Genomic DNA, 23,205 nt, shown 5'->3' with positions numbered 1-23,205 from the left:
GATGCTGCTCCCATCTCCAAGAAGTGTCCTTTTAACAAGGATTGAGCTGGACTGGGACACAGACAATGGCATCTTTGGAATGGGAGAAGATCTTAAAGGTGTAGCTTTGTGTAGCTGTCTGCAAAAAACATCATTACCACGCTGGGGGGGTTAAAGAGCACAAAGATTCTGCCTAGTGCCTACAACAAAGACACCCAAAACACTTGGCACTGGAGTAATTCCGTTTATTTCACACCAGGGCAGTGTGCAGCCAGGTTACGGAGAGACCTTCCCAACGGATGGGACACTTTTGCTCCAATATAAATTTCCACATGCTCAGCACTGTTCATTATCAGGTGGTGCCTGTGGAGCTGCTCCCAACAAACACTCAGCGAGGTGCTGCACACATGGAGAACCACCTTTCCCAAAAGCACCTCCAAAATGTCCCTCTCCCCAAGCACAAGCTCCAGCTCAGGCACGCACAGGGATATCCCAAACAGAGCCTGGCCTGCTTTTTCCAGACAGGAATTTTCTACTGTTGTGTCACTGAGCACAGACCTTGGGAGGCATCATTCAGGTATTAACATCCCTGTGCTTTGTTTTGCAACCTGACCAGGACAAGAGCCATCATTTCCTGATTTGTCAGCACACTGGGAACTCTGAGATGTCAGAATTTTACTGCCACATGACCTTTTACACTGACCACAGCTATTGAAGTTGGCTTAGATTTAACCAAATCTCAGTCTCAGTTCAGTATTAGACAGATGCACAATGTATTTACTTACAGCTTTGCTCCTCTCTTAATTTTCATGCTATTTGGTTTGCTTTGTATTTTTGTTTCAAGTTCAGAAACCTTATTAAAGTTGTTATGGAAAAAATAAATTTATTATACAACATACTCAATTTGTTCAAAATGGAATGATCCTCTTTCCTATTTTTTTGTTTTGGCTTTCATTTACAACTGGTTCCATTCAGTTTGACTGTTTTTATCTTTTCTATTTATAACCAGCACCGAGAAGAAAATTACCATGGATACAGTACATATGCAAATTAGCTAATGGAAAAATATATACATTTCACTCTGTAATGAGAAAACTTAAATGATATTATTGCCATGGAGAATATATCCCTGTATTATAATAAAATATCAAGCAATAATCGACTGCTAAGATTCTTTTCCACCAACAAAAAATAGCACCATACATGAGATAGTGAGAATCTACACTCAATAACACAATTGTGCAACTAGAAATGTACAGTACTTTAGTAACAGTACAGATTATTGTTTACAATATGGAAATACCACCACTGTAATCAAAAGAGCATCAGTCTCTTACCAACAACTAAAAAAAAGTATTGTCATAGATACACTGAAACAAACAGCTTTTCTTTTCACCAGAATGTGGTAACTGAGGGCAGAGCAGAGCTGTGAATTCATAGCAAAGCTCCTATAAAATGATACAAAACAGAAGTGCAGGAGTACTGAGCAGAATTAAATTTGTTATTGTTATTTTTCTGGCTATTATAACATGGGAAGGTTGTCACCATATGAAGTAAGAGAATGGAATAAAATGGAGCTGTGTTGTGCCACCAGTTTTTAATTAATGTTGGGGTTTGATTATAAAACATAAAAGGTTGATGCATGCTAATCTGTGAGAGCAAGGGAGGTGGTTTTTTCAGTGCTCAGACAGTCGAAAAAATTTCTTGTAAATTCATGTTTCCTTAGGTAAGACCCAGAACTTGGACCCAAATGTCCTTTGGGTCCAGAACCCAGGAGATGGGGACAGGCCACAGGTCTAACCAGCTTTGTATCCTGCTCTGGACAGTGGCCAGAAGTGAATTATTACCGAAAAACAGAAGAACTAAAATCCTTCCTTCTCCTATGCACCTCTCCAGGAGCCCACCTTTGCCTAGAGAGGGTGACAGAGCAGCACCAGAAGGAAAATGTTCCCTGCTGTTGAAAAGCACCTTTGATCACCAGTAATGATAAATGCACACGTTATTCTGCCAAGACAGCAGAGAAATGGCAAATCCTTCACCAGCCCAACCTAAGTGTTCCTAATGCCACAAATGTTGAGCACAGGGGTGGCATTTTATTGGGCTGGGCCACTTCATGGGCAAATGTTGCCCATTAAGAGAAAAACAGCAAACTCCAAACTGAGTGAGGGATGTATAGGGACCCAGAGGTGGCTGTGGTGGCAAGGAGGCAGCAGGGACAGTCCCAGAGTCACTGCAGGCAAAGGGGAAAATACTGCTGTGAATTACCAATATAAACCAGGTCCTCTGGGCTCTGACCTCTTGGAACTTTCTCCTTAGCAGTTCTTCTACCTGCTAATTTGCCCCACTGAACATCACCCTGGTATTGCCTAAATCTTTCCTGTCACCCCTGCCAGCAACATTTTCCACTGATTACTCGTTAAGTAGTTACACAACCTCTGTGTTTGGGTGACGGGGTGGGAATAACAGAAAAAGGAGGTGTGATCCTGATTATAAGCCGCCAAAAAAACACCCAGTATAACAAAAACCAAGCTGGAATCATTTCCCTGATAGAGAAAATCATCTGAGGCATTGGAAAGCAGATTTGTTTGAGACAGGCACTCGAGAAAAAAAGGGTGTGCAAAGGTGCTTTTGTGCATCAGGCCAGCCCTGCTGTGCACACACACTCAATTTGCACTAATAAGCAGAAATGCAAATGTGAAGCCCACGCAGTGTTAGTTTGTGATGAACATTATCCCCCTCCTGTGCTTGAAAAATTTAGCCCTTAATAAAATGCTAATAATGCGTTATTGCAGTGAGGTTCTGGATACGGAAAGGATTGTCATAAGGAGGAAGAAGTTGCTTTAAAGGCATGTTTGGTACTAAGAGTCTTTACCCCTCTTTGCACTGAAAAAAAGAGACAACAGCAACAAAGACAACCTGGGGCCAGGTGGGAGCTGCAATCCAGGGGTTGGGGGAGTACCTGGGCTTGGTTCTGTGCTCAGATGCCAGGAGCAAAACAGTCCCAGGCAGTTCTAGAGTGAGTAAAAAGCTGAAATTATCCAAAGGGCTCTGTTCCTGTCAGGAGGAGGGGGCTGAAACTTGACCACGGCCCCACTGGCCTTGGGAAATGATACTTACTGGAGCAAGATGTGATAGGGAGACACTGATCTGTGTGACAACGGAGGGGACAGACCCTGCCCTGGGCAGAGCTCCTGTTTCAAGCCTCACATCACAGAGAGGAGTTTGGTTTAAAGTGCAGAGACGTGGAGGAGGCACTTGCTGAGTGCTCTGATAGCACCAATCTGATAGCACCAAACCTGACAGCACCACAACAGCGGGACAGGGAGCATTCCAATCACTGAGGGAATTCCCAGCCCTTACTGAGAGCAATGGAAGTCTGAGCTTTAGGGCTTCCACGAGCTCCAGGTTACACTTTGAATGTCTTGTATCCCTGACTACTTTTGACTCAAAAGGCTACATAACCTCAGCTGTGCTCAAGAGCCCAGAGACAGGAGACACCTGCTGTGCTCCCCACTACATCCTTCTCACAAAGGTTGTTCCAAATCCAGTTTCTGTTCCAATTTTATCCAGTTTCACGGTCCTTGTAAAAACCAACAAGTCTCATTATCTGATTGACTTCTAAAAACTGGAGAGAGCAATCCCTCACTGAGCTCTACTGGATGGAATGATTTCTGGCTTCTCCCATCTCATGTAAATGGTTCTTGTTTAAAAAAAACCAACTATCTACGGCTGTTAAAAAGCTTCCATTTCATTAAGCCCAGAGAAAAATTAGGTTTCATAAAAGAAACTCTATTATTCTGGGGGAAAGAGAGAGAGGATTGTTTTTTAAAATTAGAAAGAAAAGCAGTCCCTATTAGTGGCTCTAAAAATATTACTTGGAACGTTGGATATAATTATACTGAGTTTTCTGCAGGATTTTCAGAGATGTCCATTCTCTGCTATCAGTTTTAAAAAGCTTTTACAGCAAATCCTCTCTTTAAATTAAGCCTTTCATTTATGCATGTCCCTCTGAGCCCACCCTACAGTGGGATAACTGCTGGGAGTTGAAAACATCAGATGAAAGCTAAGATTAGAAGATTAAGTAATGTCTCTACCTTTGCTGAATTACTTTGCCAGAGGCCTTCCTCCATGGAGGTACCATAACCTTATCCAATGTGATCACTTTGCAACTCTTGTCCTTTCCTTTTCATGGTAGCAAGCCATCCAGTGGCTGGTGATTTAATATATTAAAGTAAAAAGCATTAATGAAAAACGTAAGGATGTCAAAACACTCTAAAACGATTGGCTCCTTGAGATGACCCTTTCTGGTTGTTGTTTTTCAGGTGGATGAGCAGATGACTTTGGTATCCAGTCTGTAGAGTTGGTTTCAAGTCTCATTGGGTTTGCTTTGGGATCCACCACGTTGTAGCAACTCGTGAAGTTCCAGTACTCAGACCTACTAGTCTGTGATTTACACACCAACAGCTGGAATACTCTAGGAAGTGGCACAGGTTCATTAACTCTTCTGCTGCATCTTGTTTGCATAAAAGTCTCTGCAGGTCTGGCAGCAGCGCTGGTACCACCGCATGTCCTGGCACAGGTTCTTCTCCCGGATCACCCTGCAGTACACTGTCCACTGGTCCCCCGTGCACTTGTAGGTGAGAGCAGCTTTGGGGGAGAAAACAGAGCACAAACTACCAGATTAGCCAGGGAACAGCATGGCAGGTGTGATCAAAACCCCTGCACCTGAGGGAAGAGGGGGCCAACCTCGCTGTCAGCACCACGGAGCAGAGGATGTTCTTGCTACTGAAGCATCTTGGAAGTGCTTCCTTCCTTCCTTGGACATGCAAACCTCCTCAAGTTGCACCTAATTTGTCTCAGTGACAAACAGGCCTGGATGAACAAAATGACTAAAGCATCAGCCCAGATGTAAGCCCATGAACTCCTCACAGTCAATGCGGAGAAGCCGCATAATGCAGCTGAATAAATTACATATCTTATGAGAACATCTGAGACAGACCTGATGAATCTGAGACTTTATATAATAGAAATTGAGCCACAAACGAGGCTAGGACTAATATTTTAGAGGTCCAAAGTCCCTCAAAAGTTGTGAAGTAATACAGGAAGCATGTGGAGGCAGTGACATGGCTCAGGTGCTTGAGAGACAGGGTAAATCCCTCAGAATGTGTCTTCACTGAGACACAGATGTAAAAGACAGGTGAGGTGACCCCCCACACTTAAATCCTTCTGCAAATGTTATCCAGGATGAAAACCATTCTGGAGTGGGGACAAGGCAGAATGAGTTTTGTAGACTACTGGAATTTTTTTCTGTGTAATTTTTTTTTTTTGGTGATGTTTCCATTGCAGAAAACAGAAAATCCTGTTTAAAGATAATCCAATTAGGATTGCTTATAAGCAAGAAGAGCAAAACACTCAATGGTATATCTTTCTGTTAATATCAAATATCATTGTTTCTGGCCCTGGTGATTCCAAGCCTGGTTTAGAAACAAAAGCCTCCCAAATTACTTGCAGATTACTTTCAGCAGGGACTTGAGCCTCCTCAGTCTTCTAAACACGTGAGCGTGCGTTTTATTGCTTTGTCCTAAAATGTGAATTAGGATGGATTTCTTGTCTCATCAGTGTATCAAGGGCTTATTTCTCAAATGAAATGTTTTCCTTCCACTATGTTCTTAGTGCTAAAATATCTGGGAAGTACTCTCATATGTTCTTTACCAAAAGGGGTTAGAAGCCCCTCAGCGTGACTGAATTTGCGAGAACAATAGTTCCCTTTTTTTTTTAAAAAACACCTGGTAAACTTTTGGGAAACAAATTTCAGTTCAGAAGCTTCAAGTCCACTCCTAGTTTGAGTGTTATTTAACACTGGACAGCACTATTAGAAAATGGTTCTCTATTATTTAGCAGCTCTGTGTTTTCAGGTGTGTTAGAGGCTTCTCAGCCTACGAGACCAGCTCAGCTGGGAGGGAGGAGGTTGTTCTTTCTGGTAAGTTCTTACAGCATTGTTTACAACCCACACTCTTGCACCAAAATGTGATGGGAGGCACTGATGTGGCTGTGTCAGTGCAGCTGATTCATTAATTTAGTTTCATCTTACTGGTGATGATGTGTGAAATGTAAAGAAACCAACTTGGGTCTTGGAGCTGTGGCTGAACACACAGGGATGAAGTTTGGAAAGGTATTATTTTTAGTGTATTTATATTTGTATCCCCTTATAAACTGAGCAAATGTGATGTGGAAAATCACGGGGTTCCCATAAATTTGTATTAACAGAAGCCTTAACAAGTGACATTTTTTAAATCCAGTGTTAAGGTGTTTAGCAGATAGCTTATCATCACATTCCCACCTCTGCCAGGGCCACAGGGGATGCAGGAAGGGTGAGGAGAAGGACAGTGACAGAAAATCGCATTCATGTGGCAGCAGATGAAAGGAAAAAACCCCAAACACTGGTGCTCTACTTTTCAAGGTCATGTAGTTCCCTTGGGGCACCAATGAATAAATGATCACACTTTACACTCACTGCAGCCCAGGACGAGTGTGGAGGTGTTTCTGATGGAGGAAGGTACACCCTCACCTCTGTGATCAACCAACCAATCACCCACCATTTGTGTGCTCCTGTTGCTCTCTCCAGTGCTCTCTACCAAGCGCTCCAGCTTGGGCAAAGTCTAAGGCAGGGATTTGGTAAGACATACCCACACTAGACCTTCAGTCTGGAGTCTGACCGGGGGTGCCCTCTCCTAATTTCTGGGCAACCTCTGAAGCCCCACTTTTATCACACCGGGCTTTGCCTGGCCCTTCCCAGGCGGCACCTTCCCCCCAAGACCCCGACTCACCGAGCCTGGGCGAGGTGATGGTGTTGACGTTGATCCTCTCGTTGCAGACCTCCTGGTGGCACTGCCTGTAGGCTGCTGGCTTGGACAGCACCGGGCACTCGCTGCCGTGGCGCCCCGTGACCTTGTGCATGCACTGCACCACCCGGGACTGCAGCCCCTTCCCGCAGGTGGAGGAGCACTGCGGGAGAGAGGACACTGAGACAGGCACCGGGCACAGAGGGTTCCAGATCTTGCACACCACAGAAGCCACTGCCAGAGCTGAGTGTGCAGCAGACCAGCAGCTCGCTGTGGTGCTGGGGACTCAGCAACAGGGTCATGGTGTCAGCCAGGGACCTTCATATGGCTGCTGGGTTTGTCCAGGAGGATTCTGCACCTTCAGGGGGAGCGCTGAGCAGAGGGACTCTGCTGGCACAGGGAAGGAAGTTGTTGTCTTTCTGTCTGGACTTGCTCTGAGTCCGTCTACTCTGACTGTCCCTGTGGATGCCCATGATTCAAGCAGGCAGAAATGCAATTTCCTGCACTGGCCAGGAAGAGGCAAAGATGGAAAATTTTGTACACTGCTTAATTATGGACCAGCAGCCTCCCTCTCCATGAGGGACAGAGTGGTGCTGGTTGTCTTGGTTTAAAATTTCTCTCCAAGACTTAGATGGTGTAACAAGGCTTCCTCCACAGACATGATGACCACGGCCAGGCACTGCTATAAGATAATCCCAGGATTACAGCAGAGGGTGGCAGCTCCTGCATGCCCAGACCTCTGAGAAGCTCTGCTCCACATAGAGAGAGAACACATCAGGTATTCCAGCATTCCCTCTCATCTGTCCCTGCTAACTGTCTGGCACTTGTCTGTCCTCCTGGGAGCAATTGCAAACTGCACTCACGAGTTCTGGCTGCCATTAGCCAGGAGGCCCAGGCTGTTTATATGCTCTCTTTGTTATCCTACAATGGGAGTCCCTCCCTCTCCCTCCTTCTTCCTCTGGCCCAGTCATTTGTGATTTACAATGTCCTACTTGCACGCTGCTCAATTTTAATAAAGCAAACACAGGGAGCACAGGGAGGTGCACCAGCTGGAGTTAATAAAAGAACCTTGTATTTAACATAAAGAAACAATGGGTTGCAGGACTTGGGTAAGATTCCTGTTTCTGCTAAAGCCACACACAAACAAATGATGGGGGAGAGGAGGAGGTGAGGGAACACTCAGGAGGTACCAATAGGATGATGTAAAAAATATAATTTTTTTTCTGTCCTCTGCTGTTTCTGACCAAAGTCAGGACACTGGAGCTTTCTCCTGGAAAAACACCATCACCTCAGAGTGGTAATTCTCAAAAGGAGAATGCCAAACACTGAAGAGGCTCAGAAGATGAGCAGCACTGAGGCTGGACTGAAGTCCAAGTACAAAGGATGTGTGTGCAGTGTGGATGTTGTAAGACTGGCATCCAAGGGTAAAACACAAGGATGTGTGTAGGCCTCTTCTCCCATCCATGAGGTGAGTACAGCAAAGATGTGGTCATTTTGTTCTGGAAGTATCACAAGAAACCCCTGCTGCTTATCAAAGACTATCTGATACAGCAGGAAAGCTTTGCTCTTCCTCTGATTTTCTCCTTTAGTCACTCACATTAATGACAGTTTATTAAACATATTTCTTATATTTGGTGAATTCACCAAGTTTGTATTTGCCCTTCTCTTAATTTTCCCCCATGCTCCACTGCTCTTTACTCCTATTTTTTTTCTCCCAGTGCCTTTCTCTAGGAATGAATTTCTCCATTTGGAACAATCTCTGGCTCAGACCCCTCGTGGACTTTGCCATTGAGTCATCCTGGGGTGCAGCTTTACCTCCATGTTTCCAGCTATGCAGCCCTCTCCAGGACCTGGAACCTTTGTATTGTGAAGGCAGCTGCTGTGCTATATTAAAATTCTACATGTATTTTGGAACTTATTTAAAAAAAAAAATAATTCTGGGGGTTTTCTGTTTACAATCTTATTTCAATTTAGGGTCAACCTAGTTTATGACAGATACTATTGCACTTAGATTTTCAGATGTTGGATTTACATAAAAGTTTAGTCACTGTCTATTAATACCTCAACAATAGTTATGGATTTAGGATTATGCTGAATGAACCCTTCTCTTCCATTCCCTACAGTGAGCTGTTCCAAAAAGCAATTGTTAAAGTCCCCTATTGAAACCCCCTTCATTACTTGAGCTTCTGCAGTGAAATCTGGGCAGTTCCTCAGTGTTGGGTGTCCCTCTGCTCTTCCCCAGCACTGTGTGCCCTCAGTGACTTCCATCAGCCTGGAATCCAGCCACTGGATTTAAAGTGAACAGTTTTCATCCTGAGAAATGCAACTATTAGGCCCTTCCACATCACTGGTCAAATGCAACCTCTAATCCTCAGGATTTCAATGGCACTTTTACTCTTCCCAGTGCTTTACTAACCTTAATCCTCCCCAAACTCTTTGCAAGGGGAGCGAGTTGTACATCCATTTTACAAACAGAAAAGCTGTTACCACACTGGCATAAAACATCCCAGGCCATGGGGTTCCTTCACATGATTGGAACACAGTGAGTCTGAAACCTCTCTCTCTGCCTTGTAAGTACTCCCTGTGCTTACAAATGCTCTTAACAGAGAGGGACAGGGGGGAAAGAAGTAAAAAAAAGAAAGAAAACAGCATTTTTCTCATCAGGTGAACCAGGTTTTCAAATACCAACATACAAACACTCACCTACCTTTGTCTGTGTTCCTGTCTCTGCATTTGTTAACCAGCAAGGAGGGCAAGCAATGAAACCTTTTTCCACAGACATTGCCAACTCCAGTCCTCAGACAAATAACAGCAGAGTTTTTGCCTGGAGCAGTTTTATTCCTTCTCCTGGGAGACTGGGATCATCACCTATGCTATGCAATTAGTTTTTCACAGCCAGGAAGACAGATTTTAACATCTTTCTTGAACTCTTTAGGGCTTGGCAGCTAAAGGAAGGTTGGACATCTGGCTTATTTTAAGACGAAATTTTCAACTCTACTTGGATAGTCTCTTTCCCAGGAATTTCAATAGGAAATAGGAATAGATACAAAATACATACAAAGGGGGAATTCTTACTCATGCTGCACTATGAAAAGAGGACATCATTATAAGAGGCATAAAAATCAAACTCCAACTGAACAGCAAATTCCCATAAATACCTTCCCTCCTCCTCTGGACAGCTAAAGGTATTGCTACAGGCTCTCTGTTCCCAAATGTTTATGGAGCAAGCAAGCAAATCCACAGAACAATTTTCAGCACTGGATTCACTAGGGAAAACCCACCAGCAAGCTGCCTCCTCTGGGAAGCTGGGACTTGGACAAGAGGTTGAACAGAGATGCTGGTGACAAAAAGAAAAGTGGATTTTCCCTTCCTGCAGGCACTGCCAGTGATGTCCCTGTCAGGAAAATGCACATGCAGAATTCATGGAGTTTAACCATAATGCCCTAAACCGACAATACAGCCATTGTGAAGTGGAAATCCACCCCCATGCAAAGATCAAAGGATTGCTCAAGCACTGTAAAATAGAGAGGGTTAATGAACAGTTACAAAAAATGGACCTAATGAGAGCCCCTGTAACTCCCAGTTCAAACTCGGCCTGAGAAGGCAAAAGGAAGACAAAAATGCCTCAATTCACATTCTTTGGCAGTAACATGCAAGCCAGTGGGGATATCCAGAAGGAAATAAACTCACAAATTGTCAAGGCAGCAGCTGCATTCATCAGCTTAAAGAAGATTTACTCACTGGAAAACTCCAACCTAAAGAGCAAGCTCTGATTTTTCGGCTGGAATGCTATTTCCACCTTAGGATACTGATCTGAAAGCTTGCAACCTACCAAAGGTGCTGACAGATGTCTAATTGCTTTGAAAGCAAATGCCTCAGGAGAATATTAGGTATTAAAATAGAATGAATTTACAGTAAGTGCTGAGATCTGTCAGGGCCTTCATCAACTCCTGATCTACAAAAGACAGACAGAGAGGGGAATAAGAATGTATGAAGCCAGGATAGAGCTCAGGAACACATGAGAGAGACCAGTCCAAAGAATCCCTGTGTTGAGGCTCAGAGGGGACAGAAAAGGTACAGATTTCCCACCACAGAGGACATCCAGGCTGTGATCCCTTCAGGACTGAGTGGGATCAGGAATCATTGCTCATGCCTTAGCTGAGGGCTGCTGGTGAGGCAGGGATACACTCAGACCACACATCACCTTTAAAATGTCACTTTTCTAACCTCTAAGGGATAGATGTTACCCTTTTTTTGTAAGAGACTTGCTTTTTCCAGCAGAAGGGCACAGTACCCCTTCAGCCAACCCTGAGCACACTTCAGTGTTTTGAAGGCTGATTTCTTGGAGGGAGACACAGTTCAGGATGACACTCATAGCTAAGCTGTAGGCAAAATGTTTTTTTCTTTAAATTCATCACTCTGCAGCCATCTGATGTTCAAAGATACTGGTTTGTCCCCAGTTTTCTGCAAGTTGCTGAAGCCAAGGATAACACTGTGGCTAAAGCTCCAACACTGAGCGATCCAGTCACGCTTTACTGACTTCAGAGTTCAACTATTTCGAGGCGTTAGGACAGGGCAGAGTGTTTTTTCCCTCAGGGGTCTTATTTCTTGCCTCTATGAAAGTCGGAAAGAAAGCAAGACAAGTTCCTATCAATAACATTCTAACCCAGCATCTGAGATGAATGACAAAAGGTCTGTAACTGCTCCATTCCCGAGACCTTAACAATACACATAAGTGTGTTTTGAAAGACAGTGCTCCACACACCTTCATATCAGGCTTTTTATGAGTATCACTAATTTAAACTCCACAGTTCTAGCTGAAAAGCAGTGTGCAATATGCTTTCATAAACATCAGGTCAACTTTCACCATGGCATCATGCTAAAGAAAGAAATATCTGCCTTTTCACTGATAAGATCTAATTAGCCTGAAGGAAACTAAGCTGCTTTTCAAGCTTCCTTGTTCTTTTCTTTTTTTTTTTCCCCTTTTTTTTTTCTTCTTTTTGAACCCCAGATCTGTAAAAGAACATATCTGGTCTTGCTTACAACAAGCTTTCATTTGGAAACTTCTGTGAAATGACTGATTTGTTTAATTTAGCCATGGAAAAAAAAAAAGCATACCCTTCTGACTCAGTGTGGGAAGAAACAATAAATTGTGGCAGCAAATGCTCGTGGCTGATGTCACAGTATCTTAGCAGGAAAAGGGAGAAGCAACTTTTGCAAACTGCCTACAGCTGTGCTTTCAAACTGCTCGATCCTGAGACCTGACCAGCACATCCAGCTTGTCTCAGTGCACAGTTCAGCTCTACTCTGCCATTCTGAAAAGTTCCATTGTGTCCAGGAGTTCAGAGATTAAGGGCTGAACACATGAATATTCTGGGTATTGACAGTGCCCCCAAGTACTCCTGCAATGGAGCCCAGGTGGATGCTGATGAGGAAATGTCATTTCATCCAGTTTAGAACTCAGGCAGAACTTACTTCTCACAGGGTTTCAAAGTGGATTTCAAGAGCAGGATGAAGCAGAGCTGTGAAATGATGCAGTACTGCCCACAGGGTACCACAGACACCTATAGCACATGTGCAATGTTTGGATCGGGGGCAGGTACGAAGTGGAAATACTCCAGAGCTTATTCCACATGAAAAACTGCAAGGAACTGATGTTGAAAAACACCCAGTGTAAAAGGCATAATGAAGTTCATTTTAGATAACCCAGACAGTAATGGACAGCCATGTAACCCTGGGATCACAGAACTCAGGCCAGGCTGGATGCTTTAGAACTCCCTCTGTCCCACAGCAGCATGTGCTGGTTGTGCTGAGCAAGGCTTTTAGGGGCTACCTGAGCTCTAGTCCCACCCTGAGTCCTGCCCCAGACATGAGCCTGAAAGAGTATCTTGGGAGCCAAAGCTCCACTGAATGCATAATTAGTTATTATTAGTTATTCATCAGTTAATGATCAATGTTACCTCAATGCAATTTATTAAAAAAAGTAATTAAACCAAGGATTCCTTAAGGATTATTTAACTTCAGCAAGAGGCTGCTCATCTCTGCCACCCCAGTCCAGCCTGAGCATTCTCCAGACATGGAGCTACTCAGCTTTGACATGTTGCTAATTAACACTGCATTTCATCTCTCTGCACAGTCAATCAAGGGACCACCAGCAGACTGATACTAATTGCTCCTTAAAGGTGTTCTGGAAGACTGTCACCTTAATGCCTCAGTAGTCATTACAAATCTCAGAAGGCTATTGGAAAGACTGCAAAATTACAGCAGTCCCTGCTAATAATATATATGGTGTGCTGTAAGGATTCAACAGGAAAATCCTCTCCATATATGTATTACAAACTTTAAATGCTGAATTACTACTGCTCATATTTTTAAAAACATGATCCCAGACACTGTAACATCTCAGAGTAACTCAGAGAAAATGATTGGCAACACATTTGAACAGGCTTGTCTTTCACTCTTTCTTCTTTTCCCCATTAAAAGAGTAAAATAGTCACGATGGAATTTCATTTCCAATCCACTGATCTTGGTGTGGAGGCTTTAACTCTCCATCAAAAAAATGCACTTAATGGACCAGGCTTTTAAATAAAAATATCAAAAAAAAAGAGAAGTTACTCTTCCAGTTAACGGGATCACTGGAGGCTGCACTGAAATATGAGACAGTAACACTGAGGCAGAACGTGCTCCACTTCAAACAAAACACTGATTGATCTGGTCTTTTTGTAGCACATTCTCCTTTACTAAGGAACCTTCAAAATAATTTGTATTATAGATGTTCCCAGAAACTCCAGCAGGGATGAGCTGTGCAATTTGTTGTGCAATCAAGAAGCAGTCACTGGCTTCTGGAGCCAACAGTGCCCAGGGGAATGACAGGACCAGCACTGGAGCTGGCACCTCTTCCCTTTCCATGCCTGGGTTTCCAACTAGAGCTGCACTGACTGGGGCTGGCTGTTAGACCAAGCCCAGACCAAGCTCAGCCTTGCTCTGGTGCCATTATGCAATGTTTACACCTCTGACCACAGCTGAAGACATCCCACAGACATGAGGACAGAGAATCAAAGAGCAAAAGGGGTGGGATTCATCTCACTGATTGTGCAAATTAAAGTCCTTGGCTGATATAACCAACTTTGGGCCATTTGTCCTCAGCTCCTGTGGCGAGGGGTGTTTTGAGATCAGCTGTTGGCAGCACAGGCTGTGGTTGCACATCAGTGACCACGTGCCAGAGGAACAAACCACAGGGAGCCACAGTTCAGAGCAGTCCGTGGGGCAGGACTTAAGATTTAGGACACACTGATGCTCTGGCTCCTGGTCACGTCCACAGAAGCAGAGGGTTTGAATCCTAAAGCTTCCTGGGTCCTCTCCTGTCACATCCAGTTCTACCACCTTCTGGAGAACAACTGATGTGCACCAGTGAGGCCTGGAGACAGCCTCCCAGTGGTGCTGAACGCACACAAATCATGGAGCTGTTTGCTGGGGCAAAGTGGCAGGGAAGGGTCTGTCAGCTCTGCTGTGCCACTGCAGTTTGAAGCCACCATTCCTCCTGCACAGTTTCAACAAGAAAAATTATTTTCTCCAAGGTAGAAGATGAACTTAGTTATGACCTTTACGAAGAATTAACAAGTTGTCCATGGTTTATCATAAACAGATGTTGGGTCAAGCCATGAATTTGTAATGAATGTTAGAACAAAGGGCAGTTTTGCTTCTATATTTATAACAGCTTTGAATACACCTCACAAACCACAGCTGTCCTTGATTTACTCTTCTTATCATGTAATGGGAATTAATCATTAAAAGTGAGGCATATAGAGGATTTTGTTGATGTTCCCAATCATTTGGAGCTTGGAAAATATGCCTTCCTGGCACTGGAAGATTGTAGAGTATTTTTGGAAAAAAAACAAACTCCAACCCCAACATGTTTTCTGGTGCACTGCAAGGCTGGGGGTTTATCTCTCAGAGAATAAGTCCTACTGTAATCCTGCCAGAACAATTAATTTGCAATTACAAATCCTTGTTACCACCCACTGTGATGAATGACTGCTGATCTCCTGTATGAAACACCTCAAGGTCTGGCACAAAGCCAGTATTTTTCTTATAGGAAATGAGGGTTTTTTTCCCTCTCCCTATTGTTAATATTCTCCTGGGATGAAAATCCATAGCCAGGATTTCATAGGCTCAGCAAAATACTGTAAAGGAATTGGCAACTACTGATGCTCAGGGAGGACAGGTGGCTATAGGTGGTTTTTCAAATGTGCTTTATCACTACTGACATTATTTGGCAACAAGAATATTGTTTAATGTAGCACTTTGCCAAGCTGATCCTCACTAGTGCTGTTCAGTTTCTGGAGTGTACAACCTTTCTGAATGCAGTGAAAGTTGTGCCAGGAGGTTATAAAAGACATAAAGTGGCAGAAAAAAGATTTCTCCTCTGCTTTCTCTCCCAGCTGAAGCCCAGTTTGATGTGTCACGTATTTATTTTCACCTCAGAGCACGAATCTGGGATGGTTCCTACCCAAGGCCCAAAGATTTTGCACAGTCCATCAGGTCAGATCCTACTCTGCGTGGCACGGGCACAAACCTGAGTTAACTTAAGTGCCTGAATTAATCTGGATTTACACTAATGCAAGAGAGACTGATATCTGACCCACTGTGCTGAGTGAGATCCTTGGCTGGTGGCCAGTGGGTTGCAGAGAAGAATGAAAGACAGTTACCCTGGATTTATGTTGGGTTATCTGAGATTAATACAGGCCTTAGTATTTACAGAGCACCTACTGTAACTGCAAAGAAAAAATATGGCAAAGCCAACATGCTACAAGGCTCCTATGTGTCTTTCCTCTTCTAAAAATCTTTTCATTGGGCCAGGTAATATAATAGGTTAATGAGCTAAATTGTTGCCTGAGGGACAGAAGTTGCATGTTTAAACTTCCACCCACAGAGCTGAAAATGCCCCTTGTGAAAGTCAGTGCTAACGATGGAGTTTGTAATTCCACCTTCCTTGATATAATACCAGTTTAAAGGAGAACAGTAAAAAAAATATAACTGGGAACCCTGAACCATTCTGTGCCCTTGGCTCCAAATACAGCACTGCAGTCACAGGGCAGAATTAGAGTATGTTGAGGTATGTAAAATACTGAGACAATTAAGTGAAACTGGAAATGAAGAAAAATCCATAAAAATCTCGTGGAGAATTGCTCTTGCTATATAATGTTGCCCCTCAATTATACCCTAGAAAGAGTCCAAAGGCCAGCTGGAGGAAAGGCACTCAAAAAATACAGCCCTGGCCTGTACTTCTGCACGTGAGTGCCTTCACAGAATCATAAAGGTTGGAAAAGACCTCCAAGATCAAGTCCAGCCTTTGGCAGAACATCACCCATGGCACTGAGTGCCACATCAACTTGATTTTTTAACACTTCCAAGGGTGATGACTCCACCACTTCCCTGGGGAGCCTGTTCCATCTGAAGAAAATTTTCCCAATATCCAACCTGAACCTCCCTTGGTGCAACTTGAGGCCGTTTCCCCTTGTCCTATCTCCAGGTGCCTGGGATAAGAGCCCGACCCCACCTCCACACAACCTCCTTTCAGGTGGCTGTAGAGAGCAGTAAGGTCTCCCCTGAGCATTCTGTTCCCTGTTACATCACTGCTGGAGCAGAAGGGGAGAGTCCTGGGTAGCCAAAAAGCAGCCCCAGGTGCTGTTCACCTCCAAGCACCACAGATCCGTCACCATCACAGGTAGGCAAAACTCCATCTCCCCACAGCAGGCCAGCAGTGCATCCCACATCACATGGGACACGTTCTCCATGACTCCAGTGCCAAGTCTGAGTCCTGCAACTGCTCCTGCCAGCTCAGCCTGGAGCAGGGGAGTGGTGCAGCCCTGGGCTGTGAGTCCTGCTCAGCTTCCCAGAGAGCCACACACGCATAAAGACACACTCTGTTCACAGACTGCCTGCATTCCTCCCAGGAATGTAATCCTCGACATAAAGTTTGTCAGCAAAAATATAATTCATCATGAAAGAATGAACTACTGTCTTGCTAAAGCATCAAGAGGCACATTTTCAGCAGTCTGGGAGGCTGAGGCAAGTGTTGGGAAACTGAGCAACCTGTGTTTGTTCTTTTGACCAGCACAACTACAAGAGAAATGCAAAAATGCTTCCAGCACTAGAACATTTAACAGCTCAGATTTCAAACAAGGAGGAACTATTTCAAAGTAGAACGAGTGTACAGAGATGTTTGTTTCTTTAGCTGAATGCAAACTGGATGTGGAATTTCCTCTTGGAAGAAAGGACTGAATGGGAGATGGCTTGGACTCCCTTTTCCATATTGCATCATATATAAAAAAGGATGATATAATAATGAATTGCAATTATAAAGAATCCAGGCAACAATAAAAGAATCATTTCAGGTTAACACCTTCAGTGGGTCTTGCACTGTGCAATCCATCTTTCTATTTGGTTCATAGACTGGGGGTCAGAAACAGTTTATTTATGAAACTTATAATACCAATGCTAATACCAAATACTAAAAAGAATAATTATATCCCTTTAAGACAAGAGGTTTAAAAGAGAAGTGTCAGCAATGCAGAGATGTGGAGGTTCCCAGTAACAGAACAACTCTCTGTCTTCAGAATTACAGTACAGCCTGTTAATCTCAAGCACTGGGCTAACAAAGACATTTAAATTAAGTTTACAGACCTGGCCTTATGTGCTTGCAAAGCAAAGGAGATATATCAGTTCCTTGTGCAACACCTGAAATATGCTGCAAATACATTGGGAATATACAAACATGACAGCCAGGACTGCTTCCTGAACCTGCCCAGTGAGCTCCAAAAGCTTTCCACAGCTACAATACACAGTAATGACCATCTGCAAATAAACCTGACAGAGAATGGAATAAAATTCCTCTTCCTTAGAGCATGGGCAGTGGCTGCAGAGCCATTGCTAAGGCCAGTGGACGAGGTTTGGGCTGGTGGGTGCAGGTTTCAGACCTGCACAGCCCTGCCTCCTGCCCTCACCTCCTCTACACAGGGTCTGAGAACATAAAACCACAACTCATCTGGCACAGGTCTGGAGTTTTACTGCTGCCCATCTGCTGAATGCAACAGGATCCAGGACCTTATACAGGATAACCATATCCACTGCTGTCAGAAGTGAGTTATTTATACAGGGCTGGGAGCTGTCCTCTCACACACAGAGTCCATGTGTTCTACAAAACAACCACTGCTAATATAAAAATAACACTCTGTCACTACCACCCAAACAGCCTGTTCTGTTTACAAGTGGTATCTGGACTTGAGTTTTTAAATGAGGTTTTGCCTCTTTCTTACATGACTTCCCGGCATCTTCAAAGGATCTTGGTTTGGTAAATTAAGGATCAGAGGCCAAATCACCAGGCAAGCTGTTTGCACACAAAGCATCAAAGGCCATTATTTTAATCCGTGATAATTAGCACTGTTAGCTAAATCTTGCTTCCCTGATGATTCTTAACAATAAATAACAAATGCACAAGGAAATTAATTGCACAAAGTTGTTGCTTGTTCTGAGATCAATTTATATTAATGGAAAAAGTTTCCATCTTAGTCAGCACAAAGCTTCCTCACAGTGATTTTTACAGGACTGGGAACAAATGTTTTACAGTGGAATTTTGCCCTGGAAGGATGAATTTTAAAGAGTTCACTATAATCTAACTGCTACGGACTTCGTGTTTCTCCTTAAAGGAGGAGCTGTTTTAAGCTGGAGTTGCTGATAGCTGTAAAGTCCCCCTAAGTCCAAGCCCTGCATTAAAGCTTCTGGATCCTCATGATGAAAATTCTCCTCTCAGGATTTGTGAAGAACTGAATTCCACACCAAACATTTCAGCTATCTGTGTTTCTGGAACAATAAATTCTCTTCTAAGAACTGTCCCTTCCCATACCCTTGTCTAGCAATCCAGTGGTGCCTTTTTTTACCCTTCTACTCAGAGAATAAGAATCTAATTGTGTGACCTAAGTGTCCAGTCAGAATTAACCAATATGTCTAGAATTTTAAATGCTCATTATAAACCAAATCCAAGTCCAAGAACGTCCTGCTGGACTCACACAGGGTGAAATTCCTGGGAAGCAGAGCACTGGCACAAGCTCTCTGCAGACAGAAGGAGGACACAAATGCAGCACATAAGTTTTTTGTGCCCTCCTGCACAGGGAAGATCCTGACCCTGAGTTAAGAATCACAAATAACAAGTGATTTTGCACTGAACCTGCCCTCCTCACATCCAGACATTAAATCTATCAACAACACTATTTACTGTGAGCAATGTACAACTGCAGCCCTCCCAGCAGTGAGCCAGGGTCTTTATCAGATTGGAACTATTCACACAATGCTGAACTTCGAATCCATGTCATCAGTGAATACACAATTATTTCATATTCCTCCCTACAAAGAGAATCTGGGGCAATTTGGCATGCCAAAACTTCTTAAAACTCCACAAATAAATAACTAAATAAATAATGTTATTTCACCTGTTAACACGTGGGGACTGTTTGTTTTGGCCAGCTTGCACGGACTCTGAGTGCCAGGTTATGAATAAAATAATGTTCAATACTCTAAACATCTTGTGATACAAATTCCTGGCTCAGCATAAATACAGACACTTTGTATGTGGCAGGTTCCTCCTGCATTCTCCAGCACTGACACCATTAAATCCATGTATCTATGACAGGATAGATACATAAATAATTGCAATTCCTACAAAAAAATGCAATCACTGATAAGCCAATTTGCCTATCCTGGGCCTCTGCTTCCTTGGATTCTGCTTGCTGGAGTTTGGGTTTTTGGAAAGCAAAGTGCAACTACTGTATCCCAGTGGTTTCTGCACATTCTGTACATTCCAGAACATAAAGTAGGCTTTTTGTTTTAAAGAACAGGACAATTAGAAAGATATGATGAAAACCAAACTGGAATATAATATTCCTGGGAAATTACAGTTCTCTATGCAAACACAGAGTCAGCAATGTAAAGGATGCTTCAGGAACAACACTGGCAAAGGCTGAGTTTCTGACACTGCCAGGCCTCCTTCCCAAGCAAAACCAAGCATTACTTTAAGATCAGAATGCAAATACAGAGCAGACCCTGCTCTGGTTTAATCCACTGCATTCAGGAATTAATTCCACTGATGTCACTGCAGAAACCAAGTTCAGAAATTAAGTTCAGACAGGTCTATAGAAGGTAAACTCCAGCCCTGAGGAGGGGACTGTGTCTTTAAACTCATGGCTTTCTTTCATTTCAGGTGGTTGGAACGAGTCTAGGACTGGGCTATGCTGGGTAAGTCCCAGACTAGGCTGAAAATCAGCTGCACAGTTCTAGTCTTGCACCCACGGTAATAAAATAGTGTATTGTCTGGCTCTGCATGCAGGACCTGCACAGGGGAGAGGAAGGGAATTGAGCTGGGAGAGGAAGGGACTTGAGCTGGGAGTGCTCTCAGGTACCCTGTGTACCTGCTCAGGCTTCCCTGTGCCTCCCCACAGTATTATTCAGCTTAACAATGGTTCTCCCAAACCTCCAGATTAATCACTTATGGGACAGGAATACCAAAGCCCAGCTCTCTTCTCAGCTCCACAGTGATGCTTTGAGGGAGACAAAACTCATCACAGCCCCTCATGAGATCCCCCTTTTTCTCAGTGATTGGGTCCTGAACTCTTTAACATATTTACAATCAAGGAAACCAACCTCCTGCTAGTTACTTTTTAGCTTGCCCAGGCTGGACAAGAGGCACCTCCTTAGTTCCCTGCATTCCTGGAAGATCCTGCTAATGAACTCTTTTCCGTAGAACTCAATCTGTCAGAACTGTTCAGAGTCTGCTTTTTGAAATATGAAAAGCAGTTGCAGCATCATTTATAAAGCAGCTTTTTGACAACAAGTCCACCTGTGGTAGGAGCCTTGTGTGGGTTTTGCTTTTGGATGGTTAAGCTGTCAACTAATATTCAGTTTTATCCTGTTTGGAATACTTTTCTCTAAAGTGATTTCTCTAATACTTGGTAATTTCTCTAAAACTTGGTCATATTCATGAGCCTCTACTGCAATGTTTGGTTTACAAATGGCATAATGGGTGGGTTTAAAGCCTAGCAATACTTCCAAAACCAGTTAAACCCTTCCTTTCCAAATATTTAAACTTTAAATTAATACAGACAGCTCTATGAACATCTTTGCACTTAGAAAAAAAACCACAAGTAGTGTTTGTTGTTAGATCTGTTGTTACCTTGGACCAATCGCCTGTTTTCCACTCGTAACAGCCTGTGTGATCCTCACACTCCTCCTCATCTCTTGGCCTGGTGGCTGCATCACATTTGCCTTGAGAGTTTGTGCAGGTCACTGTTCTTTTCTGGATCCCCTTCCCACAGTCTGCTGAGCACTGCAAAACAGCAGGGATTTGGGTTTTGGTACAGGGTGCTTAGAAATGATAATTTTTACCTTGCTAATACAGCTCAAAGGAAAAGCTGGGTTTGTGAACACTGAGAAAAACTGATAATCTGCAAGATTTTATTACAGTAATCTCAGCCACTCATAAATGAGTAATTTGGAAAGCATTGTATCTGCTAGTGAAATATTTTACCTAAGAAAAGAGGTAATTCTGAAAAAAAAACTGCTTTGAAAAATATCAGCTGGCTCTTTGCTGGAATTGGTGTTACAGATGAAAAAACTCACTAAATCTGGTGTTTACAAGCTCATCATCCATACTGAGAAAGTACACACTGAGACTTACAGCACAGAATTGCCACATCCCTTGATGTATCATGGGATGCATCAAGGGTGATAAATGGTGGTGATAAATGCAATTTTAAATCACAGTAGCCTGAGACCACTGTTATGTTTCTGCAGTACAGCTTGGACATGTCATGGCAAAATCACAGTTGTCACGTGAAACACCTTCATCCATCTGTCACCTTCACTTGTTGGTTTGCCACATGCTCATCACTATGTAAATTCTGAAGGATTTTAACAAACCAACATTCACGGGAATGAGCACAAATTACCTACAAATGATTCTGTGCCTGGGCTCTATGGAAGTAGCTTCTAAAGAGCAGGGATATCTGGTCAACCAGTTGTTATCTTTGCCAAAGGTTGGCTGGAAAATCTGTTTTAATGGAGAATTTGTCTTGATTTCCTTGACTGTCCTAGGCGGGAAAATGACACTGGCACGAATGGAAACCAGATTTCTGTTCTCAATAACCACTTTGGTAAGAGAGCACCAGATCTGCTGATGCTGTCACAGCCTCCTAAATCCACGTCCCCACTCTGCCTGCTCTTCCCTCTCATGTCACTGCAGTGGTGAAGAGTGAGACGTTTTCTTGCAGAGCCACTGGGGACAGGAAAAATGACCTATGTACCAGCTGAGATAAAAACCAACCTCCTCTGGCATGTCAAGTTTCTCCCCTTCAGGGGATCAGCAGGGAAAAGACAGTTGATCTGACACTGAATAAATAGTGAATATATGAGATATTCTGTGAGGTCTTTTGAACGTGTTCCAAGAAGCTTCTCCATCCAGGGGGTCTGTGCTGGAAACAAGCATCAGCTTGATATAAATTACATCAAATGGACAAATCTCAGCATGCCTGTCTAACCATCTTAAAAACACAATCCAGGCAGCTCTGACCTGCTGCCCTTGTTAAGGACGTGAATGACAAGCGTTTATGAGCTGGCAAGCAAACAGACATGCCTTTAAATACTTCAGAGCACTACAGAGTGACTCCTTGGAAATCTGGGAAACCTTCCACTCCATCTACTGTGTGAGCCCCTCACGGATGGAACATCTTTGTGACCAGCACAAGGTACAGTTCTGCTGGATGCACGGATGGATCCTTCCAGGCCCTGCAGGATTCCAGAAACCGCTTTGCTGGGCTCCTCAGAGCACAAGACCTGCCAGAGAGCCCTAAATGGTGCCTTAAAGCCATGAATTTGCCCCGAGTTGTGCAGATCTTCCCCAATTATCTACCATTTTCCTCAGTCCCCAGGGCTGCACTCGTTCATCTCAAACTACAAAGCACAACACATAAAATCTTCCAAACAGTCCAATTTACTCCAAGTAAATCGAGTTGAAGTGGGAGTGCTTTTCACAGTAGGAGAAATCTCTAGGTGGGTTTTACAAGCAAGTCTGGGAAAAACACCAACTGTTTGTTCTTCCCACAGCTTTTAAGCTATTCACAGATTAATTCTGCATATACTTCCCTAGACAAAACACCATGTGCAAGAAAGGTTTCCAACAGATCTTTGGTGGTCACATATAAATCACCCCCTTTAAGAGTGTTTTTACTTTCCTTAAGTCCTCTGTTTTCATGAAGAATTTTTTAATATAGAGATTTTACAGAGATTCCACAAATGTGCAGTCTGTCCACCTGAGATCATTATGTCTTATTTTATT

The 23,205-nt window shown here is 43.4% G+C and overlaps 1 protein-coding gene across 1 annotated transcript in view; it reads right to left on the bottom strand.

Moving 5' to 3' along the window:
- Positions 1 to 229: 229 nt before the first annotated feature.
- ADAMTS17 (ADAM metallopeptidase with thrombospondin type 1 motif 17) overlaps positions 230 to 23,205 on the bottom strand; it is a 167,563-nt gene continuing 144,587 nt past the window's right edge. The window contains exons 21-23 of the mRNA XM_027644623.1: positions 21,046 to 21,198; positions 6,807 to 6,984; positions 230 to 4,626 (exon numbers count right to left, since the gene is read on the bottom strand). Coding sequence (XP_027500424.1) covers positions 4,475 to 4,626; positions 6,807 to 6,984; positions 21,046 to 21,198 — 483 coding nt within the window. The 3' untranslated portion in view covers positions 230 to 4,474. The remainder of the gene's footprint in view (positions 4,627 to 6,806; positions 6,985 to 21,045; positions 21,199 to 23,205) is intronic.

The sequence above is a fragment of the Corapipo altera genome, unplaced genomic scaffold, assembly GCF_003945725.1.
Source record: "Corapipo altera isolate COAL_440 unplaced genomic scaffold, ASM394572v1 50, whole genome shotgun sequence".
Classification (NCBI taxonomy): Eukaryota; Metazoa; Chordata; class Aves; order Passeriformes; family Pipridae; genus Corapipo; species Corapipo altera.
This window is presented reverse-complemented; position numbering and strand designations above follow the sequence as displayed.